The 12,398-nt window shown below is 36.1% G+C and overlaps 1 protein-coding gene across 6 annotated transcripts in view; it reads right to left on the bottom strand.

Moving 5' to 3' along the window:
- DMD (dystrophin) overlaps window positions 1–12,398 on the bottom strand; it is a 2,416,375-nt gene that overhangs the window by 1,506,194 nt on the left and 897,783 nt on the right. For all 6 annotated transcript variants that reach the window (XM_053581215.1, XM_053581214.1, XM_053581218.1 and 3 more), the window contains 2 exons: window positions 8,926–9,039; window positions 7,488–7,643 (listed from right to left, as the gene is read on the bottom strand). In XM_053581215.1, coding sequence (XP_053437190.1) covers window positions 7,488–7,643; window positions 8,926–9,039 — 270 coding nt within the window. The remainder of the gene's footprint in view (window positions 1–7,487; window positions 7,644–8,925; window positions 9,040–12,398) is intronic.

Raw genomic sequence — 12,398 nt, forward strand, 5'->3', positions numbered from 1 at the left:
TCTCTTCTCCATGAGATTATGAAAGAGAACTTCCCAGACATGCCAAAAGATTCTGAAATTCTGATAGCAGACAGTTTCAGAACTCCAGCATGACTCAACCCGAATAAGATATCCCCCAGACACATCATAATCAATTTCGCTAAAGTTAATATGAAGGAGAAAATTCTGAAATCAGCCAAACGAAAGAAAACCATTACCTACAAGGGGAAGAATATTAGAATAACTGCAGATCTCTCTGCTGAAACCTTTCAAGCTAGAAGAGGATGGTCATCGATTTTTAATCTCCTAAAACAAAATAACTTTCAACCCTGGATCCTGGATCCAGCTAAACTGAGTTTCATTTATGATGGAGAAATTAAATACTTTAATGACATTCACATGTTGAAGAAATTTGCCATAACTAAACCAGCTCTCCAGGATATTCTCAGACCTATCCTCCATAAAGCACAGCATAATCCTCCACCACAACAGTAAACTCACCCAGAAACTGTTGATCAAATTCCAACTTCCACAGTCACAAAAGGATTAAAAATGTACACCTGATTTTGAAAGGCTTATCAATATTCTCAATTAATGTGAATGGTTTAAATTGTCCTCTAAAGAGGCAAGGGTTGGCTGACTGGATACAAAAACTCAGGCCAGATATCTGCTGCATACAAGAATCTCATCTTATCTTAAAAGATAAATATAGACTCACTTGAAGGGATGGTCATCTATATTCCAGGCAAATGGAAAGCAGAAAAAAGCAGGCATTGCAATCCTCTTTGCAGATAGAATGAGCTTTAAACCAACCAAAATAAGGAAGGATAAGGATGGACATTTCATATTTGTTAAAGGTAATACTGAATATGATGAGATTTCAATTATTAATATTTATGCACCCAACCAGAATGCACCTCAATTTGTAAGAGAAACTCTAACAGACACGAGCAACTTGATATCTTCCACTTTCATAGTAATCAGAGCTTTTAACACTGCTTTAGCAATGTTGGATAGATCCTCCAAAAAGAAGCTGAGCAAAGAAATTTTAGATTTAAACTTAACCATTCAACATCTGGATTTAACAGACATCTACAGAACATTTCATCCCAACAAAACTGAATACACATTCTTCTCATCAGTCCACAGAAAATACTCAAAAATGGAACACATCCTAGATCACCAGTCTAACCTCAGCAAATTTAAAAAAATAGAAATTATTCCTTGCATATTCTCAGACCATAATGGAATAAAAGTTGAACTCAATAACAACAGGAATCTGCATTCTCATACAAAAACATGGAAACTAAATAACCATATGCTGAAGGACAGATGGGTCATAGACAAGATTAAGAAGGAAATCACCAAATTTGTGGAACAAAATGACAATGAAGACACGAATTATCAGAACCTCTGGGATACCTCAAAGGCAGTCCTAAGGGGGGAATTATAGCATTGTAAGCCTTCCTCAAGAAAACAGAAAGAGAGGAAGTTAATAACTTAATGGGACATCTCAAGCAACTGGAGAGGGAAGAACATTCCAACCACAAAACTGGCAGAAGAAAAGAAATAACCAAAATCAGAGCAGAATTAAATGAAATTGAAAACAAAAGAATTATACAACAGATCAATAAATCAAAAAGTTGGTTTTTTGAAAAAATCAATAAAATAGATGAAGCTTTGGCCAACCTAACCAGGAAAAAAAAAAGAGTAAAATCTCTAATTTAATCAATCATAAATGACCAAGATGAAATAACAGACCCCTCAGAAATTCAAAAAATCCTTAACGAATATTACAAGAAACTTCACTCTCAGAAATATGAAAATCTGAAGGAAATCGACCAATACTTAGAAGTACACCACCTACCAAGTCTTAGCCAAAACGAAGTGGAAATATTGAACAGGCCAATATCGAGTTCTGAAATAGCATCAACTATACAAAATCTCCCTAAAAAGAAAAGCCCAGGACCAGATGGCTTTAGTGAGAATTCTACCAAACCTTTAAAGAAGAACTAGTACTTATATTACTAAACCTCTTCAAAAATATAGAAAAAGAAGGAATACTACCCAACACATTCTACAAAGCAAACATCACCTTGATCCCCAAACCAGGGAAAGACCCAACAAGAAAAGAAAATTATAGACCAATATCACTAATGAATATTGATGCAAAAATACTCAATAAGATCCTAACAAACAGAATTCAACAACACATCAAAAAAATTATACACCATGACCAAGTGAGATTTATCCCAGGCTCTCAAGGGTGGTTCAATATACGTAAATCTATAGATGTAATTCAGCACATAAACTAAAAAATAAAGACCAAATGATTCTCTCAATTGATGCAGAAAAAGCTTTTGATAATATCCAGCATCCCTTCACGATAAGAACACTTAAGAAAATTGGTATAGAAGGGACATTTCTTAAACTGATAGAGGCCATCTACAGCAAACCCACAGCCAATATCGTATTGAATGGAGTTAAATTGAAATCATTTCCACTTAGATCAGGAACCAGGCAAGGTTGCCCATTGTCTCCATTGCTCTTTAACATTGTAATGGAAGCTTTAGCCATTGCAATTAGGGAACAAAAGGCGATCAAGGGTATACACATAAGGTCAGAAGAGATCAAACTTTCACTCTTCGCAGATGATATGATTGTATATATGGAAAACACCAGGGAGTCTACCACAAAACTTTTAGAAGTGATCAAGGAATACAGCAATGTCTCAGGCTACAAAATCAACACCCATAAGTCTGCAGCCTTTATGTATATACCAACAATAGCCAAGCTGAAAAAAACAATCAAGGACTCTATTGCTTTCACAGTAGTGCCAAAGAAGATGAAATATTTGGGAGTTTACCTAACAAAGGACGTGAAACATCTCTGTAAGTATGAAACTTTAAGAAAATAAATAGCTTAAGATGTTAACAAATGATAAAACATACCATGCTCATGGGTGGGAAGAATTAACATTGTTAAAATATCTATACTACCCAAACCAATATATAATTTTAATGCAATTCCTATTAAAGCTCCATTTTCATATTTTAAAGATCTTGAAAAAACAATACTTTGTTTTATATGGAATCAGAGAAAAACCTCAAATAGCCAAGACATTACTGAGATATAAAAACAAAGGAGGAGGAATCACACTACCAGACCTGAGACTGTACTATAAATCGATAGTGATCAAAACAGCATGGTACTGGCACAGAAACAGAGAGGTAGATGCCTGGGAGAGAATAGAGAACTAAGAGATGAATCCAGCTACTTACCATTATCTGATCTTTGACAAGCCAATTAAAAACATTCAGTGGGAAAAAGATTCCCTATTTAACATATGGTGCTGGGTAAACTGGCTGGCAACCTGTAGAAGACGTGAAACTGGACCCACACCTTTCACCATTAACTAAGATAGACTCTCACTGGATTAAAGATTTAACCGTAAGACATGAAACTATAAAAATACTTGAAGAAAGTGCAGGGAAAACTCTTGAAGGAATCGGCCTGGGTGAGTATTTTATGAGGAGGACTCTCCAGGCAATTGAAGCAGTATCAAAAATACACTACTGGGACCTGATCAAACTAAGCAGCTTCTGCACAGCCAAGAACACAGTAAGTAAAGCAAGCAGACAGCCCTTAGAATGGGAGAAAATATTTGCAGGTTATACCTCCAATAAAGGTTTAATAACCAGAATCCACAGAGAACACAAACGTGTTAGCAAGAAAAGAACAAGTGATCTCATTTCATGTTGGGCAAAAGACTTGAAGAGAAACTTCTCTAAAGAAGACAGGCGCACGGCCTACAGACACATGAAAAAAAGCTCATCATCCTTAATCATCAGAGAAATTCAAATTAAAACTACTTTGAGATATCACATAACTTCAGTAAGATTAGCCCACATAACAAAATCTTAAAACCAGAGATGTTGGTGTGGATGTGGAGAAAAGGGTACACTTCTACACTGCTGGTGGGAATGCACACTAATTCGTTCCTTTTGGAAGGTGTTTGGAGAATACTTAGAGATCTAAAAATAGACATGCCATTTGATCCTATATTTCCTTTACTAGGTATAGACCCAGAAGACCAAAAATCACAATATAAAAAAGACATTTGTATCGAAATGTTTATTACAGCCCAATTCATAATTGCTAAGTCATAGAAGAAGCCCAAGTGCCCATCAACCCATGAATGGATTAACAAATTGTGGTACATGTATACCATGGAATATTATGCAGCCTTAAACAAAGATGGAGACTTTACCTCTTTCATGTTTACATGGATAGATCTGGAACATATTCTTCTTAGCAAAGTATCTCAAGAATGGAAGAAAAAGTATCCAATGTACTCTGCCCTACTATGAAGCTAATTTATAGCTTTCATATAAAGGCTATAACCCAACTATAGCACAAGAATATGGGGAAAGGGCCAAGGGAGGGGAGGGGAGGGAGTAGGGGAGAGGAGGAGGAGGGAGGGTAATTGGTGGGGTCACACCCACAGTGCATCTTAGAATGGGTATAGGTGAAACTTACTAAATGCAGAATACAAATGTCTACATACAATAACTAAGAAAATGCCATGAAGGCTACGTTGAACGATGTGATGAGAATATTTCAGATTGTATATGAAACCAGCACATTGTACCCCTTGATTTCATCAATGTACACAGCTATGATTTAATAAAAAAAGTTCAAAAAAATAAAATGAGAAAATAAAAATAAAAACAAAAAATTACTTCTATATTTGCATGTATCTTACTTAATAAATGTGTGTAATATATTAATATACAAATACGTGTAATTATAAATATGCTTCCCTCTCTCCTTTTTACCCCCTTTGCTCCTTGCCTTCCTTTTTTTCTTGGACTATGGTTGATAAACTTGTGGGATATTTTAATAATAGCTATTCTTTATTAGAAATAGCTAGAATAGTGATATGTTGGAAATTTTGATACATAACTTTTAGAATTAAAAATAATCTTAACCATTATTTACCTCCAAAATCAGATCATGGGATCTCAAAACATCTTCAAGGACATCAGACATTTCTACAAAGTTTTCCCTAATTTTTTATGCATCTTTTTCCAGACTGTGGCTCCTAATAACAAATAACGAGCTATCTTTAACCTACAGGAGAACATCACACCCTCATTTTGTGTGTAAACATTTCTATAATGCATGGATTTACACTTCATTTCCTTTCTTCTCTCTGGAACACTTAATTGGTATGAATACCCAGGCCTGGCTTCCCTTCTTTGCTGCAGTGTCATCCTCTTCTCAATTGTATGATTCCTTCCTTTCAAAACTTACATTATACGGCAACAAAGTCAGACCATGAGCAGAGTGATGTTCAAAGGAGAATCAGAGACATGTAAAATATTTTAGGATTAGAAAATGGAATGGGAACACGGCTGGAATCTATAGATATTTTGTTATGCAGCAGGCCAGGGCGTTTAAAATTCTTTTCTTCAACGACAAATTCTCAGCGCATATTCTAGCAGCAATAAGTTTGTCAGCAAAGCTATTTTTAGAATAGAGATGCTTTAATAATTATACTTCTATGAAATGTAAAACCTTGAGGTTTCAGTAATATTGTTGACCTATGTTATTTATTTGCTCTTGCTGTCCCCTGCTCTAAATAAATCAGTGGTGTTCTTTCTATTTGTCTATTAAGAAGATTCAACCAAGGCCTTTCATACTGGCCTTCCAGGAAAGCATCAGTGGGATAATCTATTATTAACATAGTAATTTTTTCCTGACCTACTCTTCTAGTTCTTCCAGGAGAAGAAAGTAAGCTAACTGACCCATGTTTATCTCGCCTGTGAATTAATATAACTGCTGAATACTTGTCAGGGATTGTATTGGCTGGGTGACTTACCTTGATTTTTACTTTTCTATTTTTTTTTTCATATTTAGTTTTGCCTTTCAGCATTCCTTTTCGACATTTAATGGGTATTTAGAAATAACAAAAGAGGGGCGGGGCCTGTGGCTCAAAGGGGTAGGGTGCTGGCCCCATATGCCAGAGGTGGCGGGTTCAAACCCAGCCCTGGCCAAAAACTGCAAAAAATAAAAATAAAAAAACTTAAAAAAAAAAAAAAAAAGAAATAACAAAAGAACTCCAAGACTGCTAGTGAATACCTGAAGCTATGGGTAGTTCCAAACTGTATATATACTGGGTTATTTCTTATCCATACACACCTATGATCAAAATAATTCACAAATTAGGCACGGTAATGGATTAACAACAAATGATCATAAAATAGAATAATTATAACAATGTAAGTATACCGCAATACAAGCTATCTTTCTCTCCTTCTTAAAATATCTTACTGTACTGTTGTACTTATCTATTTTTGGACTGTGGCTGATCTCAGGTAACTTAAACTATCGAAAGCAAAAGTGCAGACAATGGGGAACTAATATATTGGTTAACTGACCTAAAGTAATGACTGCTTTAGGTCAAAATTTTATCTTTTGAACAAGAAGTATGTTACGTACACTGACTGTATGTAAATTTTCTACAGTCTTTAAATTTAAAATAAATAGCAATCAATAAAATATTCTGCTATAGAAAAATGGGAAACTCAGATCTAAATGTACAGTTATTTGTGGGATTTTTTGTTCATTCAGCTATTCTTTTTTATTTTTAATTAAATCATAGCTATGTACATTAATGCGATCATGAGGCACCATACACTGGTTTTATAGACCTTTTGACACATTTTCATCACACTGGTTAACCTAGCCTTCCTGGCATTTTCTTAGTTACTGTGTTAAGACATTTATATTCTACATTTACTAAGTTTCACATGTAATGGTTTTCCAATCTTATTTTGTTTATTGAAATAAAAGTATTGAAGTAGTCAAACTTGGAAATCTTAACAATCAGAGGTAAAAACTACTTACCATATTTCCCCATACACACATATTACTCATTCATTTTATTTTATACCATACCTTCCTAATGCCTCCTAATGCTGCGACCCTTTAATACAGTTCCTCATGTTGTGGACTCCCAACCATAAAATTATTTTTGTTGCTACCTCATAACTGTAATTTTGCTACTGTTATGAAAACTATGCAGGACGTATTTTCATTGTTACAAAGGGGTTGTGACCCACAGGTTGAAAACCACTGTTTTATACCATGTATACATGTGTAAAGCATTTTTGTTAATGCAATTATTACTATAAACGTATGCATTAGTCTTCACTAATACAACGAAAATAATGCCTAAGAATAGGATTTTTCAGTATGACAGTTTAAGGCCTCAATAAGATGAATAAGTAGTAGTTAAAGTATCAACTATAAAAGTATTTCCATATGCTAGCAAAAGACTAATTTGTTCGAATCAACAGTGTGTTAACACAACCACATAGTCAGGACAAAAGCTTTAAATAAAAGTAATGGTAAACAAATACATTAGGAAATCATAGTTAATTAAATTGAGGCAACCCACAGTGAAACAGAAATTAAATTGAGGCAACCCACAGCCGTCATACCTGTCGGCACATGTGATCCCACTGAGTATTAAGTTCTCGGAGTTCTCTTTCAAATCTAGAAGCAAACTCTGGCTCGGCTTCACTCTTTATCTTCTGCCCACCTTCATTGACACTGTTTAGACTGGGCTGAATTGTCTGAATATCATTGACTAAAAGCTAAGAAAATAATTCAGTGTAAGCTGGCTGAAAGAAAAGTATCACCACATACATGTATTAGAAATGCAGCATAGGCTAGGTGCCTGTTGCTCAGTGGTTAGGGCTCTGGCCACATTCACTGGGGCTGTTGGGTTCGAACCCAGCCCAGGCCTGCTAAACAAACAAACAACAACAACAAAAATAGCCGGGCATTGTGGCAGATTCCTGTAGTCCCAGCTACTTGGGAGGCTGAGACAATAGAATCATTTGAGCCCAAGAGTTTGAGGTTGCTGTGAGCTGTGACGCCACCACACTCTACAGAGGGCAACAAAGTGAGATTCTGTCTCAATTAAAAAAAAAATAAAGAAATGCAGCATAGCTTGGAAATGTATAGTTACAAATCATGGCATTGCATATGAATTTTGTCTTTGAAAATCTAAAACCAGATACAGATATATACATCTGCATAACCAGCTTGTAAAAAAATGTTCAGTGGTTATTATGGCATGAAGGAAGTAGGGAGTTATCTGTATTCTACTTATATCAGAAACAAAAAGAAATTTAATATTTATGGCTAGAAAAAAGTGTGAAAATGATGTGCCTATACATTACTATCTTTGAAAGAATTTTGGTTTTCAAATGCAGGATATTGCAACAATTGTTTATAGCATAATGGGTGTGAAAGTTATTTCTAGGGTGGATTTGCTTTTTTAGCTTTTATTTGCAAGAAAAAAAGTTCTTTAAAGAGCTAGATTTTCTTCCTGCTGCATAATAATGGCACAATGAATAGTATTTCAAAATTCCATATTGTATTATATTATAGCACAGTGAATTATACATGAAGGGAGCAACACAGTATGAATAATAATTTGGAGCAAGATATAGCAAGTAGCTCAAAGGATCTTTTACCTTTAAATTCCACTGAGTTTTATGGTAAAATAATCATATCAAGTGCAGTTTGAGTAAAAGGCAATGTTTTGACTGTTCCTTAATTATTTAACACAGGGTTTCTCAATACTGGTGCCACTGACGTTTTGCACTGTGTAATTCTCTGTTGTGGAGGGCAGTTCTGGGCACTGGAGGATATTCAGCAGCATCCCTGGGGCCTATTCACTAGATACCAGTAGTATCTATGCTTCCTCTGTAATTGTGACAACCAGAAACATCTCTAGGCTAGACATTACAAAAAGCCCTCTAGGGAAGGGAGGGACAAAATCACCCCTGGTCATAAATTATTGATCTAACCAAACAATGTTATCCATATAAAAGTCTTCATATGAAAGGCATCAGATCAAAATCTTACTCTGCACTGTTTCAATTGCTTTTTCAGAATTTCTGAATCTCCAAGGGCAGGCCATTCTTCCTTCAGAAAAACATCGACTTCAGCCATCCATTTCTTCAGGGTTTTTATGTGATTCTGAAAGAAAAAGAGATCCATTTTAAGACATTATTGGGGGTGCCCATTGGTCCTAACACAATTTGTCATAGTGATAATTCTGATTTTGACAAGCCCCCAAACAATCTTTGAAGGATGTTCTAAGTAGCTCTTCAGAAAGAGAGTATTTTTACTAAGACTGCATTTTTATGGTCTACTGTGTGAGCACCGGGATATGAAGTCTGCTATTGTTAAAAATAAAAAATTACTACCAAATGTGGTTTTATGATGTTACTCTTGAGAACATTAAATCATATCCCCTCCTGGAGAAATTTTAAGTTACAAAACAACTCATGATAATACTAACAATGTGCCCTTACAGTACATAAAACAAACTATGAACAATAAACTCAATGTAATGGTGTCTTTATAGCCTCCCTAAACCTGAACTTCTACAAATTGTTTTCTGCAGTTGACAGTTTATATAGTCCTTCCAGTTGGGAACTTTCATGCTAAAGTTTTGTCATCTTTAAAGAGAGAGCTTGTGCCTTTCTTATTTGACCAGTTTAAAGTAATGCTCAGGTGAAAAATGTCATCTTTTACCATTTATAAATACCCAAGTCCTTCCCATGATCCATTCCCATATTTTTTGTTTCTGCTTTGTTTTCTGCTACCTTTAAAATGTATGCCTGTCACTCCTTTATTTTAATATGACTTAACTCTGTTGTCTGTAGAAGCTGTTCCCCGCTGAATTAATTTCTATTGAAAATATGTGCTTCGCAGAAAGTTTCCTCTTTCCTATGATTATTAGTAATAATTTTAAAAGTGTTTGCTTAAATCTGAGAATGTCAACATTATCACCTGACACATTTCACGTCCATTTCTGCTCTTCTGCCACATCTTCATTGTCCTTGTTCAGGTGTTATTGCTGACTCCTTCATTACTGCAATTTCTCGTTTTGGTGTCTGCCTCAGTGCGACTGGCTACTAATAACTCCTCCCTCACGTTCATGGAAATAATCTTCTCCTTTCCTCCTTCCACTTTTCATAGTGATGTTTAAAAAACCCAAATGTACTGATATCTTTCACTCTTCAAAATACCAGTAACAGTTTTATCATTATTATTGGTATGAATAATCCCATCATCACTAGGTTGATATTCAGATTCCAAAATGTGGCATCTAAGACCATTCATAATTTACACTCAAATCGTTTTTGCAACCATGTATTTTATTAGTACCTAAACATACATGGTGTCTCCCCAAAGGTGAACTTCTTCGGTTAATTGAACATATTGCTCCTCTTTGCCAAGAACTTTCTCCCTCTTAGCTGACTAAATTCTACCCGTTCATTGTAAATTCTACCTGTGTTCATTGAGATAACCTATATTCCATGAACACTTCATAATTCTATTTCCTATTTTATGCTGGAGATTCTTCCTGCCTACTGTTATAACCTTTCCCACACTGTTTAATTTACTTACTGTGCTAAGCTGAATAATGTCCCCCCCAATATATCTGCACCCTAATCCCTGGGACCTATGAATATGTTAGCTAACATGCTAAAAAGGACTTGGCAGATGTGATGAAGAATTTTGGTATGGGGAGATTCTCCTGGGTCATCTGGATGGACCAAATGTTACAACAGGGGTCCTTATTAAGCGGGAGGCAAGACAGAGAAAGGGGGAGGGACAGAAGAGGAGGAAAGAAAAGAGGAGAGGAAGAGACAGAGAGAGGATAAGAGGAAGAATAGGGGGAAGTGGAGGGAGAGGGAAAGGGGGAGGGAGATGCTGACACCTGACACCGGCTGGGTTTACACTGCTGACTTTGTTGATGGAAGATGAGAAGACGTGTTGAGAACGTTTCTGGAGGCCAAATCTGGCAAAGAAACATTTTCTCCTACAGCCTCTAAAAGGGATACAACCCTGCTGATACCTTGACTTTAGCCCACTGAGACTGATTTTGTACGTCTGACGTCCAGAACTTTAAGATGATACATGTGTATTGTTTTTTGTTTGTTTGTTTTTTTGATACAGTGTCTCACTATGTCACCCTCTGTAGAGTGATGTGGCATCAAAACTCACAGCAACCTCCAACTCTTGGGCTTAAGCAAATCTCTTGCCTCAGCCTCCCAAGTAGCTGGGACTACAGGCGCCCGCCACAATGCCTGGCTATTTTTGGTTGTAGTTGCCATTGTTGTTTGGCAGGCCCAGGCTGGATTCGAACCTGCCAGCTCTGGTGTATGTAGTTGGTGCCCTAGCTGCTGAGATATAGGCGCTGACTGAGCCCATTTGTATTATTTTAAGCCATTAAATTAGTGGTAATTTGTTATAGCAACAATAGCAAACAAATACATCTACCTTTTTTCTGCACTAGATATGGGCTAATAGATGGTGAAGACCATGTACCCTCTTTAACCACTTGTCCTGGCTAATGATACATGCTTTCATGTCTATTGATGTACAAGTAGACACATACACATACACACCCATTATGCCCATATGGTGTACTTTAGCAAATGTTCTACGATTGCTTAGTATTTCCATTTGCAAAAGATAAAAACAGAAAACTAAATAGCTGGACTGAGATTTAAATCCAGAAGCATCATGTTCCAATGCTTTTCATCACACCATGATGTTTTCAAAGTTTCTTTTCCAGGATTAACTTTTTTTCTAATAAATCACCATCCAAGGGACACACGACTGAGATCACTAAATATTTTAGACTTTTAAACTAGAATGCACTTGTTAGTTTACTGGTGAGTTTTTGTTTTTTTGTGTGGTATTTTCTTTGGAGACAGAGTATCAACCTGTCACCTGGGGTAGAGTGCAGCGGTGTCACCATAAAGCTCACTGCAACCTCAAGGAATTCTCCTGTCTCAGCCTCCTGGGTAGCTGGAACTGCAGGTACACGCCACCATTACTGACCAATTTTTCTGTTTTTGTAGTGACAGGGTTTTGCTCTTGCTCAGGCTGGTTTTAAACTCCCGGCCTCAAGCAATACTTCTATCTTGACCTCCCAAAGTGCCAGGTTTACAGGCAGAGCCACTACACCAGGCCAGTTTACTGTTTTTTTAACTTGAGTAATTACTAGCAGGGTGGAACTATTCAAACAAATTACATCAGTAAAAGGTGGTTCGAGGAAGAAGGTAAGGGGGTGAAATGTAACTGAAGTAGTGTAATAAAAGCCATAGGACTATATTATATAATATATATAAAATGTTTTAGATGATAAATGATACCTATAGCCTAAAAGACAACTAAAGGAATCATTTGTTTTGGAAATTACTGAGCTCAAACATGTTTATGTCCTATTGGTATTGGTGAGAAGAGCAAATTCATTCTAAAAAATCTAAAAACTAAAGCTCTAATGTTTTTTTGGAAGAAATAGGCAAACCACACTC

Source organism: Nycticebus coucang, chromosome X, assembly GCF_027406575.1.
Source record: "Nycticebus coucang isolate mNycCou1 chromosome X, mNycCou1.pri, whole genome shotgun sequence".
Lineage (NCBI taxonomy): Eukaryota > Metazoa > Chordata > Mammalia > Primates > Lorisidae > Nycticebus > Nycticebus coucang.